Source organism: Corvus hawaiiensis, chromosome 2 (genome assembly GCF_020740725.1).
Source record: "Corvus hawaiiensis isolate bCorHaw1 chromosome 2, bCorHaw1.pri.cur, whole genome shotgun sequence".
Classification (NCBI taxonomy): Eukaryota; Metazoa; Chordata; class Aves; order Passeriformes; family Corvidae; genus Corvus; species Corvus hawaiiensis.
Genome location: NC_063214.1, coordinates 26,102,764 through 26,123,475, shown reverse-complemented (window position 1 = coordinate 26,123,475; position 20,712 = coordinate 26,102,764). Strand labels below are relative to the sequence as shown.

The 20,712-nt window shown below is 46.3% G+C and overlaps 1 protein-coding gene across 3 annotated transcripts in view; it reads right to left on the bottom strand.

The window, feature by feature from the left end:
* IGSF11 (immunoglobulin superfamily member 11) overlaps positions 1–18,585 on the bottom strand; it is a 105,732-nt gene extending 87,147 nt beyond the window's left edge. Inside the window, exon 1 of one of the 3 annotated variants that reach the window (XM_048294271.1) lies at positions 18,489–18,585. In XM_048294271.1, the coding sequence (XP_048150228.1) occupies positions 18,489–18,561 (73 nt within the window). In that variant the 5' untranslated portion in view covers positions 18,562–18,585. Of the gene's footprint in view, positions 1–8,938; positions 8,960–18,488 lie in introns of those variants that run through there. The other 2 variants (XM_048294268.1, XM_048294270.1) reach the window with 2 other exon arrangements.
* Positions 18,586–20,712: the final 2,127 nt, after the last annotated feature.

Here is a 20,712-nt window from a genome sequence, read left to right as displayed (position 1 = left end):
TCCATCAGGGTTAGCATAGCCCGAAGAGCCCTGGCTCCAGCAGCACGGATGGGACGCAGCCACGGGGAGGGACTGACCCAGCGTGCAGTGGCTCAAAGCCGGAGCAAGGCAGTTCTGCCAAGCAGGCAGTGTGCAGAGCCAGCACGGGTGTGCCTGCACCCCTGAGCTGCTGCTGGTCAGGAGTACTCAAGTGCACAGCACGGAGATGCTCGAGTGACCCTGTGCTGTGCCAGCCAGGTTTGATACAGCCACTCGTGAATCAGAGTGAAGAAACCATGCCAAAGCCCCTGTCCTGCAAAGCCAATTAGGTGCCTCTCACTGTGATCCCTTATATGCAGTATCTGTGAGAGCTTATCCTGAGTCCTAAGCAAATGCATGGAAGCCAGCACTGGTCTGGCACTGCATCCAGGTTGCAAAGCCCTTTTCTGACCCAGGCTCTAGGGGACGCAATGCAAATATTGAGCACAGCCCCAACAGGGCTTATTACCGTTGGAATGAGCCCCACCACGTTAAAAACAAACTGTTTCCAGGGGAAGCTTCCAGGTGTATTTGCTCCCGCCTCACTACCTGGTATCTATAGCATCTGTGTGCTTTACGGTCCAGACAACGCTACTCTGCATGACCTCAGCGTAACCAGAGAAGCACTCTACCCTGAAAAGACATGGGGTAACAATTCCCTGCTCTGCAACCTCAGGAAAGCACCAGCTTCATCCTTCTGCCCCAAGGCAGGATTTCCTGCAGTTCTGTCACCCTGCCAGCTGCTGGATGAACTTATTCTTAGAGGCCTTCTTCAACGGTGCAAACTCCGTGCCTTCCCCAGCCAGCCTCCTTCAAAAGCTGTCGACCTCTCCTGCACGTGGGAGACCTCCAAGGAAGATGCAGATCCTATAAAACCCAAAGGTTCATATGGCACTCTGGCACCTGGGGTTAAGGTTGCAACTATTTGAGTTTCTGCAGGAGAGCATGAGCACACAAGCAAAATGAGCTCTGGGAGCTTTGATAAGCTATGTGCTATCTTCACATGGAGAGCAGCCCATAAGATAAAGAACCTCTTCACAGAGTCTCTGAAGTCTTACACATGGTCTATTTGTATATCTGGTCTGATGGTAGCACAGATACATCCACAGAGCACAACACACCCTTGTACATAATGACAAGGGAAAAACATTGCAGTTCTGCTCCTAACCTTTATCCTCATTATATATCTTATTTCATGGTTACAGTGATAACAGTAATACAGCACCAACAAAATGGTTTTGCCTGACAGCATCCTGAAACATCCAGAAACGAGCCCTTGTAATTCATTTCCTTCCTAGAGGTGGAGAAAGCAAGACCCAGGTGTGTGCACTCTGCCCTGTGCAAGTATAGAACAGGGCAGGGATCAGACACAGCCTCACACTCCTCTGCTGTGTTGTGCAGGCAGCACCTCCTCCTGCCACCTGCTCTCCAAGGCTGGTCATGGAAAAAAAGCCTGACAACAGGTATAAAATTCAGCCCCAGGGCAAGAAAGAGCAAAAGTAATCTGAAAGATGAATGGAAAACACAGCATTGGTGAGGTGGTGTGTTTCCCCACTGGAAAAAAAACCAGAATTTTCCTATCCAAGTCCTCCAGTACAGCAAAAGAAGTCCAAAAAATCACACAAAGCACTGCCCTGCTGCTGCTTTGCTGATGTCAACTACTGCAGAACAAAAAGGATGAGGCTGTTCAGGCACAACCAGCCCGCTGCCAGAAGACATCCCTCCAATCTCTCTGCATGCTGCAAAAAAACGCAAGTTGGGACGTGATAAAAAGCAGACCCTGCACCTTTCTACCCCGTATCTATCAGTATGCTTGTGCAATGATAACCAAAATAGCTGTGAACTCCTCCAGTGACTCCATCTACTCACCAAACCATCTGCAGGAGGAGGCAAGGACATGTAGTTCTTAACCATATTCTCTGGTGCTTATTTACTCTATGTATTTGCATAACTACTGACAGAATTTGAAATAAAATCCTCTTCATGCACACATTCATATTCCCCTATCCCACAGAGGGGACGGCTTCAGCCCCTATCATTCCCCACACTTCCAATGGAAAAAAAATGTGTGTGGGCAGGGTGGGGGGATAGTCATGAGCAGAAGCCTCGATCTGACTCTGTCAGCAGATGACTTCTATTTGCACTCGTTAGCACTGCCCTAGCGTGAGCTAACACCACCCCCTCGGGTAATTTAAATTTATAAAAAAATAGAAAAGAAGGGGAAAAAAAAAAGCTTGTATTTCTATATTTAGGAGGTTAGGATAATCGGGGTGGAAGAGCCCATCTGTTTGGCGTTCACTCCAGCTGCTATGGATGCGGAAATTTGTCTATTTTCTTTCCTTTTGCCTGTTTTGACTTGTCTTGGCTGACTGTGAGAGAGACACAGAGAGCGTGATGTGTGGCCACAGCCATTTAGGTCTGAAACTGTGCACCATCCCCTTGGAGTCACAGCAGAACCACTTGGCATAACCAGGGTCTTTCCCAAGGGAGTGTAAAACAGTAAATAATAATGATTATTGCAATTATTATATTTTTATTGATACTATTAATATGTCTATGTTTATAACACTGAAGACAGAACAACACAGAAAGACCCAAGACAAGATCAGACACATCTTAGACCTCTGTAAAAGTCAGTTTTAGGATGGTAGCCTCCCATCTGCCACATCCTTCTTTTGGGAGATCTCCCCAAAGAAAGCTGAGTTTCTGTGGGATGACAACTTGTCACCAGTGGCACTAGCCACTGGATGGAGACACAGCCACACTTCTTCTCAAACCAACCTCTTCTGCCATTTTCATCCCAAGGCTCTATGAAAGTGAGCTAAATTCAGAGGTGGCCTTTGATCTCCCACCTTCCTGAGCTGACCAGGCTCTGGTCCCAAAATAATGAGGATGCAATTACTTCAAGAAGTCTCCTGATGCCATTCCTGTCATAGACACAAGTGCCACAGCCCTTGTGGGGTATAGCATCACTGCCCTTGTAAACCTAATGCAGTGCTACTTCTTTTGCTGCTAAAGGCATCCCTGTGGTGTGTTAGGACACGTGGCAGACTGCTGGGACCATTTGCTGTTTACCTTGTTTGGTAGAGGTGATTGCTTTTTAATTTCAGTGTTTCAATGTTTTAATGTTCATCACTGAGGTCATAAAAGGTGCCAGGGATGAGCAATAAGCCTGGATATATTTCATGTGATTAGTGTTCTGAAAGCCTTAGAAAGAGGAGAGAAGACTGCTGGCGCAATATTCAGAATTCCACTGCCAGTTTTTCCTTACAGGATCCTTCTAGCCCTGGGGCTGGAATCACAGGACAGTACACGGAGGAGGACAGGTGGATGAGGAGCATGGATCAATAAATAGGAACATAGATCAGGGAATGCACAGTCCAGGCACTCCCCAGTCCTCCCCACATCACACACTGCTAGTCCAGCTCCAGGCCTCCTTTCTTCTGCCTGACAAACATTCCATCACCTTCCCAACCACACGAAGCTGAAACTCCCCCACTGATTTCCGTGCATACAAGACTGGGATCTAGACCATCACCTAAAGGGCAATAAGTGTGTACAGAGGTCCAAAACCCTCCCTTTGGATGCAGCCCTCCTCCCATGGCTGCAAGTTCCTTGCATACAAGCACCGATGGGCATCGATGACCACATTTTGCAGGCTTGTCCTTGTGATATGTCTGGTCTGGAGGTTTGGTGCACAGCATGGCTTGGGTGCATTTCTGATCACTGGCATGAGGAACAACACCTTACTCCTTTGACTCTCTGCTCCAAGGAGGTCATTTTAGGTCTTGTGAGTCAGCAGGGACAGTCACTCTTCTTCACCCAAAACTGATTGCCTATTTCTGTAGTTGCATCCCACACATCATCCATCACCCAGACATGGCTCTTTCTGTTCCCAGCTTCCCAGACCACAATCCCCTGAACTGTCTGTGGTCTTCTGTTAGCTATTTCAATTCAGTAAGCCAATGAGCATTGTGGCCGAGAAGCATTTCTTTCCTTGGGACACAAAGCTCCTGCACCAACCCCTCCTCTGAAAGAAGAGCAAAGGCCTTAAACATGTTACTTTTCATAAGCTTCGTGAAATTAGATGGACAGGTACAGGTGAGGTACTCACTGCTGTGCTCAATCCTCTTCTAGACATAAGGGACCCCACACAGGTCAGCCCAAAGGCAGAAATGGGAAGAATATGAGATCTCACAGGTTCACAGACCCAACAAAACAACTATTTAACTGTGCCTTCAGGCAGGCCAGCGAAGCATCACCTGCATTACAGAGCTGAAGGGTGTCTCATGCAACTTCAGAAGCTGCTTTGCACAACGTGCACAAAAGTTGCACAGGAAAATGTAGACCTTCAGCAGTTGACATTGTTACAACTGTTCTTTGAGATGCTAAAGTAAGTCATACCTATTCTTTGCAGACCCAGAGAAAGTTCTCATTTCTGTGACAGTCACTTTTGTCAAGCATTATTTAATATTTCCAAATTAACTTTCTTTTTTAGAGGGATGATAGGCCAATAAAAGCACATGGAAAATACTCTGAAATCTGAGAAATCTCAAAATATGAAGATAAATAAAAACTGAAACTAATGGCTGAGGATTTGGTGGGGGAACAGTTGTTTGTTTGTTTGTTTTTCAACTCTTCATGCTATTTCCGCCAACATTTAAGGGGGGGGAAAAGCACAGAGTGACATGTATGAGAAACTTCAGATAAACTGCCTTGTATTTGATGAAATCAGAAATACTGCAACTTAATGCAACATTTATATCATCACTCCCCCACACTCCCCATCTGAAAGATGCAGTGCCCTGTAATTGCAGATGAGGAAAAAAAATTCTCTTGTCTGTTCACTTTCATGAAAGATAAATTTGCTTTGTTCTCTGTTTTGGTCCCTAATTCAGAAAACCACTTAAACATATGCTGAAGTTCATAATTTGCCACTCTACCACTTATGCATCTACTCAGGAATATGCCTGAAGTCAGGCATATGCACAGCACACTGCTGACTGTGGACCTTAGAGCATTCTGTTCATTTCTGCAGCTATTCTAATTTAGTGACGTAAATGTACAAGGAAGTAACACATTTTGAGCAATTTTAGCTCTCACTGGCAAAAGTGAGTTTTGAACTTGCCTATCCACACAAACAGTCTGAATAATTATTAAAAATTAATAGCCAATTCTTGATACCTTTCAGAAACTGCCTAATTCTGACAATTACTTTGAACTTTCAGGGTAGTGAAATATTATGGCATGAACTTTTGCTCTGTATCACTGCTGAACAATCAAACCTGGAGCTGACATACTGCTCCTCCTCCTAGGGAACAGTTAAAAAAAAAAAAACAAAACAAACCTTCTCATAAGCATGTGGCATGTCAAATATTATTTGTAGGAGCTATTCAGTAAGTAATTTCAAATAAGTAAAATGCAAAGAAACCACAGGATGTTCACAAACAATTTGCAAATAGAAATGGAAGAGGAATTCATTAAATAAATTATTTGCTATAAATTATTCACCTACCTCTAATCTTACTACCACTTAGACTATAAAATTCATGCCATAAAGGATACAGGATTCGTGCCATAAATGATACAGGGCACATAACAAGGCATCATTTACTTATGCATTTCCCAGTGCTGCTTTATTTTGACTGTCCAGTTATATGTGCATGATTATATATTATATATATACACACACATTAAGACAGCCTTTTGACTTTAATGGGCTTTGAGTGTAATACATTTCTGTTTTAAAAGCTAAGCTAAGGAGACCTGGTCTGATTTTAGCCTGTAAGTTGATTTTGAGCTCCAAGGCTGAATAACTCTTCAAATCTGAGAGAATAATCCAAGCTGCTCTCTGAGCAAAGCCAAAAATGAATGGAAGTCTTACACAGTTCACTAATTTAATGAGATTTCCACAACTTGGGCCCATTTCACATAAATTCACAATGAGAGGTGGACATTCCTTTGCGTCCATCAAGTGAAGACAGTGAACATTTTCCTAGAGGTGAGAGATGCAGGAAATGTGTCAGAGAGCTGAGGGCTGAGGAGGAGCTGGAAGCAGATCACTGGCAGGAGACAACAGTGGCTTTCTGGGACCCACTGGCTCTGCACTGGATCACGGGGTCAGCAGCATCTCCACCTGAATTGCTTTTCCCCTCTTGCAGCTGCAAGAGAAGCTGCCAGATGTGCCCTGGCTATATGGCCAGAGGAACAAATTCCAAAAAGAAACCTAAAATACACTATGAAATTCATTTTAGCCATGAAAACAGAATCCCAGAAAGGGTTCTCACTCATAAGCAAGGATGAAGGCAGCTTTTTCTACTTGTTTGTGTCCTGATGTGTTCTAAGTGACAGCTATATTCCACTACTTGTTTGGTCTCCAGCAGTTGTTTTATTATTTTATATCATAACTGTTTACTTCTAATGAAGAGTATGATGATTGTCACTGAATTTCTCCATTTGTGAAAAACTACTACAAGTTGTCATTCTTTGGTTATGGAGAAAGAAAATAAAAAAGGATTCTTGCAGCTGTCAGAAGAATCTCTCAATTATCTTCAGAGCAAATTCTATTGCAGCAAGTTGCAATTAAACGCTACACCTCACCGTCCATACACAATTTTACCCCTTGGAAAGGAAAGAAGAGTTGATTTTGCAGAGTTTCATCATCCTGGACTGACTCATAGCAGACTCAGTCCTTGGCCCAGTGGATGTCAGGTGCGTTTGTCAAGCCCAGCACAGAGCAGAGGCCCTACACACAAGGTTATTCACACACACTGGTATTTCCACTGTACTTATGAGTGCTTGAAAAGACCCCCAGCTTGGGGCCAGAGGAGGCAAGAGCATGGGGTCCACTCACATCAGAGGCCTCTTGAAGACTCCAGTCCCAGGTCCTGACCCACAGACCTTAAAGCTAAATAAGATTTAGCACAGCAGTTTCTACATCAAACACAGGGAGAATAGCTGTGGCTCTGCTGACAGGACTGCTTCCACTCTTGCTTATTGTCAACATAAATTCACGTCAGCTAGGCTGTTTAAAAAGAACCTGAGGGAATTGTGTGCTTAATTCCCATAGGTACCTTATAAAATCCCAATTGTAACAGACAATGCTCTATTTTTTTTTTCCGTTTCCAGGGTGAAGCCACACCATGGGTAGAAAGTGGATAAGGAGGAAGAGCTGCATTAGACCAGATGGAGACCAAGGTTCCCTTAAGCAAGACAACACTTCAAAATGCCTGAGGACCAGACTCACTCTTCTCTATAGGAGCACCCTGGCTACCACATCTCCACCATGCAGGGCAAAACTCACACAGAAACACAGCTTGAAGGCAGGCCAGTCATGTAGCAGACCATCCTGGGCCTCCTAAACCAGCCCTGATCTGATCCAAATCAATCCTGGCTGATCTTGCAACAGAGCCCAGTGGGGAAAGATTTTCTCCAAAGTGCCCTCAAGGCACTTTGGTTTAAGATGGTTTAAGATTGCCACCAGTGTCACAGACTACACCCAGCATGTGGACAGGCAGCAAACTGGAGGCGAGAAGAACAGATACCTTACACATGCAGTCCACTCACCACTGACCCCAGGGCCACCCCTCTGGGGTTCACAATATTCATCATGAAGGTGGTCAAGACAAGAATGATGGAAGAACTGCATTTGATTTAGTCACTGCAGATTTTCTCTAAAGACTCAGGATTGATAACCATACAAGAGCCACTGCCATGAAAAGTATTCAGGATGAAAATTATTCAGGATGAAAAGTATTCAGCAGGCCACTGATTAAATCAGTGGACAGGTAGCATTGTCTAGTGGAAAAGGTATGGGCTGGTAGTCAGGAGAGGAGGGCCCTGACTCCAGCTTGGCCATGGGAATCCTGCATGACCATGGGAAAGGCAATTCCCATCTCTGGGCCTTGATTTTCCCAATCAGCTGCATGGGGATCTAGATAACATGGCTGTTACCTGAGTGAGTGAAGAGAAAGATTATACAAGGATTAGCACTAAAAAAGTGGGTGGGTAGAGCGCAGCATAGATATGAAGGGTTCTGAAAAATACATGGGCCTCTGTCTTCATGCTCCTCATCTCTTTCTATAAAGTGGTTACTAACAGCAAAAATAGTATGCTCTCCCTACAAAGGCGGCACACAGCAGACACATATATTTAGATCACTGTGAAACAAAAACTGACTTTTGTCCAAGGTTGGAAAATGGTACCCTGTGCTACAGAGAGGGAGAAAGACAAAGACAACTGAAGTCACCCTGCAAGGGTGAAGCAAGGCAAAGGAAAGGATCCAGACCTCTGGGACAGATTCAGCAGTGGTATAAACACTGATGTTAGCCATATTCTAGAAGGTCAGGAATAAATGACAAAGCTCTCACAGGTCTGACCTGGAGGTCCATCAGGTGCTAGATGTATATAGGACAAGCACTCATCTTCCTGCGTGTCAAGCAAGCAATTTCAAACCCCTAAATAAATGGTAGGACACTGCAGCAGAAACAACCCTCAGGAAGGACAGGACAAAATACCTTTTCAGTCATTTTATTTTGCAGCTTTTTTCGCCTTGCATAGCTCTCCCCCTTGCCCAGCTGAGGATGTCACATGCTGCTTTTCCTCTCCCAGGAGACATCAATCTGTCATTAGGGCCACTCTCTTGACACTAACCCCCAACATGTGTTTTCTACCCCTTCTGCTTGCTCAGAGCACAGAAATGACAGCACAGAAACCCAGTGGCAGCAGGTGGGAATGGAGCCTGCATCCCCTAATCCCAGTGCTCACAGCCAAAAAAAAAAAAAAAAAAAAAGGAAAAATAAAAAATTAAAGAGCTCCCCCGATCCCCTGGTTTGTCCCTTACATGCATAGCATCACTGCTGCTGAATTGCAGCCTCAGAGAGAGGAAAGAAAGAGGCCCAAAGGCAGCTAGGAAACCCACCGTCCATTGGCTTCCCTCCACACGAGGCGATCGGACTCCTTCTGCTGCAGTGACTTGGCAAGCACACCTCGCTCTGACTCAGCACCTCGCCGGCACCTCCTGTCAATTATTCTCACAAACTGCTGACGCCGGAAGGGCTATTTGCAATTAGGATGCAACACAAGCCGGTGGCGGTGGGATGCCTCAGATCCCCCCCCCCTTCACCTGCAGCGATCCCCTCGCTGTGAGCCCTCTAGCTCAGGGCTGGAGCTCCCAGCGAGGCTGAAGCTGTGGGGGACAGGGCACCTAGTGCAGGAGGGCTGGAGGATGGGGACCAAGGGGGTGGGGGAAGCCGGACTGCGCTGTACCTATTCTGTGCATAAACAGACAACTGCTGTCAATGTGGCAGCTGAAATGCAGTCTTAGAAAAGAAAAAAAAAAAGCAAAAAAAAAAGCAAAGCCGCCACTGGGAAAAAGGGCAAGAGCAGAGACAACAGAAGAAACTGTGCAAAAAAGCTACTGTAGAGCTAACACAGAGCATTCCCCAAAGAACAAGCAAAGTGCAGCCTTGCTGCAACTCCGTGCAGCTGAGAAACACAAGGCTGCTCTCCGTGTCCAAGGCATTTCCAGCACAAGAGAGCGAGGCGCTGATTGCAGATGAGTCCCGTAATAAGGGCCCAGGGCGCACCAGCTGTTTCAGGGGCAAAAGGAAGGGCTGTCCTTGACAAATCAAGGACACGACGATTCTGCAGACAGACTGAGGCCATTCTGTCCCTCTGCCAAGTAGCCAAGGTCCTCCCAACCTCTCCCGAGTCACTAGCTCACGCAGCCAGAAAGCCAAGCAGGTTTGCACACGAGCAGCTCCACAACCAATGAAGATGTTCAGACAGCAAACTCCATCAAACAGTGAAGATCAAGCACACATTTAGCTATGGAAGGAGCCCAGAAACCACACAAGCTCAGCAGTGCCCTGCAGAAGCCCTCCATCACCTTCTGCTTCACTAAAGCAACCCATCTTCCACCCATCCCTGTCTCCTTCCCCAAGGGCTGTGGGGAGCTCCAGGCCTCCTTCACTGGTGCAGGCAGTGAGAGGCAGCAGAGTGAGTGGTGCACAGGAGCTGGAGGGATCCAGAGCACTCCTTGCAGGAGCTCCCAGGGACCTTTTAAGAAGCGGCGCTGCATTTGCTGAGATATCGCCTCTAAACCAAATGGTTCAGAGTGCAGCTAATGCTGATAGACCACACGGGAGCACAGGTCAGAGCTGGAGCAAAAGGCTCCAGGAAGCACTTCAGGTTTGATGCAGTGAACCAGCCCCTACAACATGATGTAACAACCTTTTTATACAGCCACACCAACCAACACAGTGTCCAACATGCCCTGCAGTCTGTGTGCCCACAGCTGCAGAAGTCATCACAGACTCATGCCCTGCCCGGAAATCCAGTGTGGGTAAAGAGGCAGAGACATCAAACTGCAAGATGGGTGATACACAAATCTCATATAGATAGTCGTGGCTGAAGAGGTAGAAAAGTTAACTAAAAAACAAGTCTCACTAAAGCAACCTGTATTTCCCAATGGCCTCCTGATCAGGTAAGGAACATCTACTGCACAGTGTGGAGTGAGAGCAAAGGAACAAAGTCAAAGAAAACAGAAAAAAAATGATGAGTTCAGCAACATGTGCAGGAATTAACTAAGAGTCACAGCAGGTTACAATTCTGCAGCGTCTAAAAGAGCATAAGTAGGACTTGGAACAACCCGTCCCAGCACACTTAGAAGCTAAAACACTGTAATTGATACAAAGATACAAAGTAACGGGGGCTGCTACATAATCAAATTTACCATGCCCGTGAGAAAAACAGTAACAGGACTTTGCATTGGGCCTCTCACATGTTAGAAAGAACAATTGAAAGCCGAAACAGTCAAAACAACTTAACTCCAGAAGCAGGGGAACTAAGGTTGTTACACTGTACGGTGGCATGTTGAAGCAATCTCAGCATCATCACTGAAAAGGTACTCGGTGCCCTAAACAAAAACCTGCTGAGAAGCAAGAGAGCATATTGTATGGCCAAACAAAAGGAACAAGAAGCGACTCAATCTAAACAGTTGCTTCATGAAATGGTAGCTAGGACTGAGAGCAAATTTGAAGGCCAACTGCAAAAGTCAAAACCCAATCATTTCAGTATATTTAAGGGACAAGTCCAGAAGTGCAGAACAGCTGAAGAAAGAAATTTCTCAAGTGGCTGTAACTGCTAGGAAAGACAAGCAAGCTAGGTGAGGCGGTTCTTGAAGTTAGCATGCTCTCCATAAGAGAGGGTACAGGCTAACCTGGAAGTGGCAGCAGGGCTTGGTTAAACCAGCCTGATACCCTAAGCCCCTAAAAGCACACAACAGGAGACAAACCAGCTTGATTTCTGCTCAGAGGAACTTGTGGCCCTGCAATCCACTCAAATTTTGGAAGGAAAAGGACAGGACTAAGTAATTAATTTTCTGTCACTTCAAAGTGCACCTGCTAAACTGTTCTGGGCAGGATGCCAGTTCAGTGCCAGACCTCTCCCCTGCTTGCCTGGTGTGGGAGTTCCCCCCCTTGCCTTGCCCCCAGTGCGGTTCAGGCCAGTTGAGGTCAGGCTGAGTCCAGAGCTGCTGCCCCACTCTTCAGTGCCCAGGCTCAGAGGCATGGGAGCCCCTCTCCCCCGTCCTCACTCTGGCCCTGATTACAAGGGATTACCCCCAGGTTTCATACCAGTTCTGGGGTGGTTTAATCCATTTCTTAATATCTGGAAGAGAGACAGGAAGCTGGCAAAGTGATTTGGGCTGGCTGAGACAAAAGAAGATTGAGAGAGACTTCCAAGGGATCTGACAAAGCTCAGCAAGTGGGCAGCATAATGCAGGATGAAATTCAACATTACCAAACGGACAGTAATGAGAAGTTGAGAGAATAATCTGAACTATTCATATACCATGGGGCTCTAATTCAAATGTAATCACTTGAGAAAAATATCTTGGTATCACTGTGAACAGCTCAATGAAAACATCTGTTCAACATACAACAGTGGTCAAAGAAGCAAGCAAGCTGTCAGGGTGTCTAAAGGAAGAGGCTGAAAAGGATGCTGGAAGTATTCAAATGCCACCCTGAACACTGAGAGTGCACCCTCAGCTGGAATTGCTGCAGTTACTTCTGCATGGCACAGCTGAAAATGCAGAAGGCAGAGAAAGGTTTCATCATTCACTAGTCAAAAACACTTACCGGTCAAGCACAGTTAAAATTGGGACAATTTAACTTGGAGATGAGTTAAATAGAAAGAAATTGTCAAATGGGAATGAAGAAGTGAAACAGGTACTTCTCTGTGGGGTTTGTTTGATTGTGGGCTTTTTGTGTTCTCTTTTTCAAGAGAAAAAAAAGAAAGGTGGTTCAGCATAACCAAAGAGCAGGAAACATGACCAGACATAAGGAAAATATTGTCATTTTCCTTCTCTGTTTTTACTTTTTCTGCTTCTTCTAAACACAGCCAATAATTAACTACCAGGAATGATTAGCTCATGTTAATATTAAGTCAACAGCTCAGCAGAAATCACAAAGGCCCATGCATTTATAAGGATACTGGGAACATCCACAGATATGTCAGGTAGAACAAAAAAACCCAAAAAATAGAATGCAAAAAGCATAACGTCACTATACCCTCATGTGTCCAGGCGTTAGCCAACTTCTAATTAGTGGGGATTAGGAAGTAATCCCCCCAGTGGGCCTGCAGAGAGGGTGTGCCAACCCACTTGCTCCTGGCAGAGGCCAGTAATGTGCCAGGCAGAGGGAGAGCTGAGCCTGCAGCCCACCCGCAGCCCCTCCACTCGGGGGGCCGAGGTGTTGGTGTCCAGTGCCATTGCACACCCACCCTTCTGGACACCAGCTGAGGATGCTGCACCAGGGGCTCAGTTAGCCCAGCTCAACCTGGCCCCTGGCAACGATGGAGGTTTTACACCTGCGGCTTTGCAAGTGGAGGGGGCTTCCCGGAGGAAAGGGGAGGAGATGGATTCTTTATTCGCTCTGTATTGGTAGAAAGAATACTTATGACTTAGTTCATTTTATGGCAAGGAAGTGAAGTGTGGACACACCCTAAAATTAAGAGAAAATTGGGCTGTGTAGGCATTGAAGTCCAGAGCAACACATACACCAGCCTACTCCTAGGGCAACCTGTAGCACAGATATGACACCAGACTCCTCTTTGCTAAATGTTTGGCCCCGGTTTCTCACTGAGGAGGTTTTGGCACCTCCCATTGGAGCATCCAGATTTGGCCAAGGCAGCACAGACCAGCGGGCCGACCTGGCCCAGCGCTGCTCAGACAGGCTGCTGCGGAAATGCGCCACAGATTGTAAACAGGGTGTCATTGCCTCCCCACAAACAACACTCCTGGCTTCAGCATTCAGGTAAAATCAAAGCCCAGAGGTAACTAAGTGGAGTTCAGACATGGGCTTTCTCCTGCTGATGCTTGTGAAACAGAAGCTCCTGTTCTCATAGCTAGATTGGCTCACGAGGGTATGAGAAAATAAATGCACAAGTTTTTGTCCCTAAGTAAGCAATCTGATCGGTCTAATACCAAAATTACACTTGAAATTAGCTTCATGCAGAGATGCAAATGTACAAGTACTGCTACGCTGCCAGGAGGAGAGCTGTGGCTCTCCACATGCACAAATAATAAGGGACTGAGCTGGACCTGCTAGTCCTGTTCTGACTTCTACAGCAACTGTTCCAAACAGGAAATAAATATTAACAAATATTTGCTGTATTTCTTAAATAGAAACTTGTCTCTTCCAGTACAGTGCTCTACAGCACAATAAATAAGGAAAAGACAAGAACAGTGCCACGAATGTGTACATGGTGTTTGCATACACATGTCAAGATGGCAAAAATAATGGGCAGAGACTGTGCACAGGTACCACCAACTTATGCCAGCCTGTTTTATCACTGTTCTTTTTAAATGCCCTGTAGAAATAAAAAGCAGCAACCACTAAAGGCTTTTACTGAAGCTACTTCCACTAAACCAAAACTTATGAAACATGGGGTGTTTTGTAAAATCATAACTGTGTTTCAAAAGAAAAACAGGGGGAGAAGAAGTCAAAAATACAGAAACATACAACTTAAGCATCTTTGGGATGAAAAGTTTTGACTTTTCACATCAAAATATCTTTCTTCTTAGGGTACTTCCTTGTAGTATAACTATACAACCCCACAAAGAGACAAAATATCAGTATCCTAAGATGGAATTTCTCTCAAAAATTTCTTTTGAAAACCATCAAAGCATTTGACTTCTACTTCCATTTAGAATGAAGCCAAATTCCTCAATCCGGATGAAATAGAGCATTTGTTCTCAGACCAGCTCAAGCAGTGAAAAAAAAAGGCAGAAGCCAGGTCACAAGTGACCTCCATAACCAAAGAGATGAAAACTTGTAAGACAAAAAAAAAACTTAAAAGTTCACTGTGCACAGTGAAAAATGTTGTGCTTTCTCCCTGGTGCACAAGTCATGAAACACTTGGGAGAATAAAGTAGGGAGGCATATGACCAGAAGCCCTGTAATTGTGACTTCTCTAAAGGAGAGGCTGGGCAAATGTCCTACCTGACAGCAAGAAAATAATTTCATCTCTGCACACATCAGTTTTCCAGGCTATAAATCAAACTGACTGCCCTCACAAAGTAAGTTTGGAGACTCTCAATTAGTTAATGTTCATAAATGACTGTGCAAACACAAGGTAGTAATAACCAGAGAACTGTCCTTGTTACACTACAGTCTGTTAAACAACCAGGAGCTAAATTTTTCTCTGAACATTTACAAAAGGGAAGGCAGCACTAATGGTCCACAAGGAGGAAACTACAAAGAACAGATTTTCTGTGCATGCACTTTTCCTTGAAATAAACTGTGTTAAAAGCACTTTACTTAAAAAGCATGATGATAGTAGCATCCTGCTAAATATAGATGACTCACCACAATTTAGTAGTGAACATCCCTAAAGAGGACCATTACATTATTGCTTAACCTGCTGCATAAATTTAAGCATCCTCCTGTGGTTACAGTTTGCTCCAAGACACTCAAGACTACTACCATCATCCGCTGACCTTCAGTGGGTCATGAGGTCTCTCTGAGTCTTGCCTTCTCCATCTGTACTACTGCTACAAGAATAAAAACTCTACTCCCCCATGAAGGCAGGAAAAACAATTCCTAGGTTTCCTAAGTTAAAGGGTTGTTTATACCATACTTTGTATATCCATATTACTACTGAGAACTAAATATAGCTGCTCCTGAGGCACTTTGAGATCCCTCGAGAATGGAATCTTATAAAAAGAAAATTGCAGTTTAGGCAATACCGAAGAAGCGGAGATAAAGAATCAGTTTCCAAAATAAGGTAATGATGCCCACTTCAGAGACACAAGAAGTAGTTAATGCATCTGTGCCTACCGCTGGGGACCAAGGTCAGGTCGCGAGCAAAATGATTTATCTACACGTCACAAAACCACCCAGCTTGACACAAATGGCAATCTGTTCCAAAAAACTGCAAAAGCGTGGAAGGGCGAGGGACTGACACAGTACTCCCTTGCGAGGGCTAGGGACCTGCTGCAGGGCTGGGGAGCACCGGTGGGCTAGGACAAGGGTGCTGCAAGGCCAGAAGGGTTTCAGCTGTGAGGACCTCAGGCTGGTGACTTCAAAAAGTCATATGAGGAGTTGTAGACCTGCTGTTGCATTAATCCACTGCAGCCAGGCACCCTCACCCCCTGATCTTGCAAGATCCATCTGCAGTGGACTGTAACACACTGAAATCACACCTGTTGCAATTCTGTGTCACAGGATCCAAACACCACGCAGCTAAAACACCCGTCAGCTCTGCACTCTAACTGTACCCGATGTGTGATTTCTACCACACTTGACAATTTGCAGGATACTATTTCTGGAGACATAGGAGGATTGATTAGCAATCACAGGTTTGGTTTCAAAGCTCTAAAGTGAATTCCCTCCTGTCTTTTCCTAAATGTCTCCTGAGAAAATATTACTTCCACAAAAAATTATTATGCTTATAATGCTTTAGAGGGAGAACATAGATGCTGCCCCTGGCCCAGGACCGTTACACATGGATACAATAGGCCCAGAAAAAGTGGGCAGCTAGCACCAGTTATAAAGAACCATTGCTATTCTATAAATTGCAAAACAACGTAAGAAAATGGCATTATAATAATTGATTTAAATATCACTGTGAAGTCTAATTGTATATTATTGTAGGTATAAAGCGTGAGAATGATGAAATGACCTCCAAGGGCTTTTTTCCCCCCAACAATTTTCTTTTTTTTGGCATTAAGTATTTTGCTGCCTTATACACTCTTAACAATTTCTGATCCTTTTACTTTTAAATCTTACTTTTAATTTAGGTATCTCTTTGCATAAGACCCCCTCATTTTCCTTCTATCTTCTAAACCAGTCTAAAATCTCAAGAAAGGAAAAAAATTTTAAAAATCACTCTTTCTAGCCATACTTGGCAGCCCAGAGCAGAAACACACTTACTAATCTTCTGCAAATGTTGTTTAGAAAAAACTCTCCCAATTTAATTTCAGCTTTCCTGGGTGTATGTCTGTTCTTTATCCCTTACAGTGTTTTCTTTTCACATTCAAGAACCACTGAAAATATGGCCATGCTGTGTACCACAGAAATAACTGTGTACCACAGTTATTTTCATCTACCACCATCTTCTAAAGACTTTTCCTAAGACAAAATGAAAAAAGTCAAGCTTGAGACACAGGTGTTTCATTCAGGTAATTATGAAGTCTTCAAGAAAAGTGCAAGAAAAACCATTACACTATTGCAGATAAATATTTCATGGAAAAGAGTGTTTCCACACCTAGTTGTCTCCAATGTCATTGTCCCCATGTGCCCTCAACCAGAAAAAGTAAATATTGAGTCAATCTTTCTGCTTTAAAAGAAAATTAAATACTCCTTTGATTTCAACCTTAAATCTGATTATTGTTCTGTGGTTTTGCAGTGATATCACATCAACAGAAGCACTTCACTGCTTATATGCCTCTAACTGGAGCAAGCCCAGTAACTTTCTAGACATTTACACCTTTGCAATGTCTGGTTTTTTGTTTGTTTGCAGACAAAAAAACTGTAGCACTGAGAACCTGAAAGTAATTGAACTTGCTTTCCAAACTGGGAAAAGAACAAAAAGCAAATCAATAGTGTGAAGTATGAAAGCTGAGATTATTTCTCTCAATTTAATACTAGTAAACTTTTTTTTTCCATAATTCATCTCTTTGAAGTCAGCAGCTGCAATTTCCAGTTAATGCATGAGACTCAGACTCCCAAACATTTTCTAAGGATAGGAACCCAAGGTGCTTTTGAGGCTGAGGTATTTGTGAAAAGTTCATCTTATCCATCAAAAGACTTGTTTCTAAACAGATCCTGGGTAGAGGGGAAAGCCTGCTGCGCCTTGCAGGGCAGTGACAGCCAGGCACAGATACTCAAGCAGCGGACTCCACCCAGATCCCGACTGTGAGGAGATTTCATCTAGACCTTGCTGAGACATCTCTGGTCTTCTCATGGGAGATCCCATCATTTCTTACTGTTCTCCCGCTGTCTCAGGGACCTCTTGCAGCAGGTTTCCCAGTTTCCCAGCAGTGAAGGTGGCTCAGCTGTATCAAAGGTGTGGGCTGCTCACTGCTAAGCACAGTTGTGCAGAACTGCTTAGTGGGTATCTGCATTAAAGGGCAGACCTTAAGAAAACTGCCCTCTAGACCTCAGTAAACCACAACCGAGCAGGCCTGCTCTAAAGTTTAGCATTATTGAAAGAAGACATTGCCACCTGATCAACAGATGAGTCTGAACGTCTTGCACTTGGTAGTTTCTTCTGTTGCCCTTAATGCAGCACCTCCTGGCGCGCCCCGGCAGTGCACTAAGTGATGTGAGTAGCACCTGTCATACGCAATTTGCTTCCTCTCCGCACAGACACCACGGTACACACCTTATTTCGGAAGGGCTATAGAGGGCGGGAGGCGGTGGAGTCTCCACGTCCCCTGGGGCAGGCACGTATCTTAGAGCTGAAGCGGTGCGCCATGTGCCTGGAAGGAGGAGGCAGAGCAGAGGATGGGGGGGGGGGGACACAGGGGGCTCCGGGCAGCCTGTCACCATCTCTGCGGAAAGTTCCCCGCTGCCTCAGGGCCTGAGGGACAGACCAGAGTTTTCCACACAGGTGAGCTCACCAAGGGGCTAGGCCCAGACAACTGAGCCTAACGTGAAGCCCAGTTTAAAGCAAGTTTTACAGCACCGTAAAAAAAATAAATAGACTATGTATATATAAGAACAGTAGGAAGGATGGTGCAGCGGAGGCAGCAGAAGGAGCAGAGCAGAGCAGCGCTCTTTCCCCACGCCTGCCTGCAAAAGCACTCGCCCGCCGCCGCATTCCCGAGCATCACCGGCGGGACCGCAATCAAAACTTCCCCACGAGCGGGGCACCGCCGTGGCACCGGCGGCGGCGACCCCGCGGCCCCGGGGCGATGCCCCGTGCGCGGCTGCCGCGCCCCGCTCCGCCCGAGCAGCACTCACCTCTCAGGGCCAGGAGCGCGGCCAGGGCTGCCGGCACCCACCTCCCGCCGCCGCCGGGGCGCCGCCGCGTCATGCCGGGCCGGGCGAGGGGCGCGGAGCGGGCCGCCGAGCCCTGCCTTTCCCCGCCGCCGCAGGTGCCGCCGCCGGTGGTGCCGCCGCCGCCGCCGTCCCGGGACCGCCCGCTCGCGGCGAGGCTCCGCCGTGCCCCAAGCCCCGGTCGCCCGGGGAGGGCGGCAGGCGCGGCGGCCGGACCGAGAGCGCAGCCTGGCGGCCCCGAGTCGCCCCCGCAACCCGCCGGGCTGCGGCTGTCACCCCCCGCGTGGCACCGTCCCGGCGCGCAGCGGCACGTCCCACCACCCTCCGCCTCTCTCCGCACAAATTGGGGGTTCCCCCTCCTCCCCTTCCCCGCCAACCCGGCGCCGCTGCATCCGTAGGGATGCTACATGGGCCGGGGTGAGGAGGTGCGGTCCAGCGCAGGACTGGAGATTGCACCCCCACAGCTCCTCCGGATCATCGCGGCAGCGTGGGGGCTTCTTCTTTCCAGAGCCTGCCTACAGCTACATTGAAGACGACAGCGGCAGCACACAGCAAAATATTTGGGATGGGCTGCATGGGACTGGTCACCACTGCAGCGCACAGTATAAACACTGCAAAGGTATGAACCACCCTAACTCTGCCATTCAGGAGTCTGGGAAACACGAGCATTCAGCACTCCTACAAAATCGACCAAGGTATCTCTAAAGGGTGTGAGGCAGTTCTTGGAGTTGGGGAACTGCAATAGTATGTCATACAGGAATCACCAACAAGTTGTGTCACAAGCTTGTGTCACTGTCACATTGCAGTCCTTAAGGCTACACAGAAAAATTAATCAGTTGGAAATCAGCACACATCAAGTGTATATGTAGAGGGTGGGAAAGGAGGAAAGGGGCCCTTTATGAATTTAGGGTGATCATCTGGGGAAAGGATCAAAGCAGAAAGCTTGCACAGACTGATTCCTCACACACAGCCAGCTCCCTGTCCAAGTCTGATCACGGTAATTTTGCTTTGTGAAAGTAAGCAGTTTGGCAAGGAAAACCCCCTAACAATTCTATCAAATGTCCAATTGCTTCATTCCCCTACCCAAAGTTTCCTCCCCACCAAAGCACAGCTATGCAGCCTTTGCATCCTGCAGGCAGCAAATCCACCTTGTGATGTTTCTCCCAACCTCCTTCCCAATCACAGTCCCTGGGAGCATCCCCCTGCCCAGATTACCCTATTGCTCAGCACTGTTCAGGTTTCTGCCTCCTCGGTTGCTTGAAAAGGTGTTCTGACCCTTTACATGGCTGCACTACCCCTGTGAAGGGGGTGGAGGAGAGCTGTGCCTTGGAGTGAAAATGGCAAGGAAAAGCCTCGGGGGTATCAAAACAGAAATTGCTTTAAGCAACATGAAAAAAAGCAAGCTGGTGCCCATGAAAACAGTATGTGGCAAGCTAACTACCATCTCACCAGCCTAGATTAAGCTCTGCCTTGCCCAGCGTCAAGCTTTGACACACTTCTACAAGAGGACTAGGCAAAAACATCACCCCAGCAGTCCAGGTTTACCGATTATCTTGGTTCTGAAATAAAAGTACTAACTCTGCTTATAAGGAGCAACAGTTGACCTACCCTTATCAGGCAGCAAAATTGCTGCCTGCCACATAAGCTTCAATTTCATTCAGCAAGTGGTGGAAGAGAGAGGCGAGAAGGCGCCACATGGTGACTCAGGGGATGTACCCTCCAGTCTCTTTCCAGGTTTGTTGGGTGCAGGCTGCATGTTCTCAGACATGAAACCTGACAATACGGGTGGTCTGACAGTTCTAGCGCTCTTGCAAAGCACCCATCACTCCAGCCCTGCCATGGCAAGCAGGCTAAAAGAGGGTTTTGCTCCATTAAGGTCAGCTCTTGGCAAAAGCTCAAGCAGCTGAAGCATAACACTTCAGAAAAGCATCGAAGGGAGAGTCGCAGCCCAGCTGTTCCCCTTATTCTGTGGCAATATGGGAAGTTTTCTCAGACTCCCTCAGACCACTTCTCTTTCCTCCAGCTGACCTGCTGTATTTTTCGTCAAGCAAAAGGACAAAGGAACATGATGATTTTATGATCAGAAGCAGTTCCAGGAAACCCCCATCCTTGGGCATACACACAGTGACCACCTGGAGGAATACAATGGGTATGTCCACATATTCACCTACAATGAAGGCCCATGAAT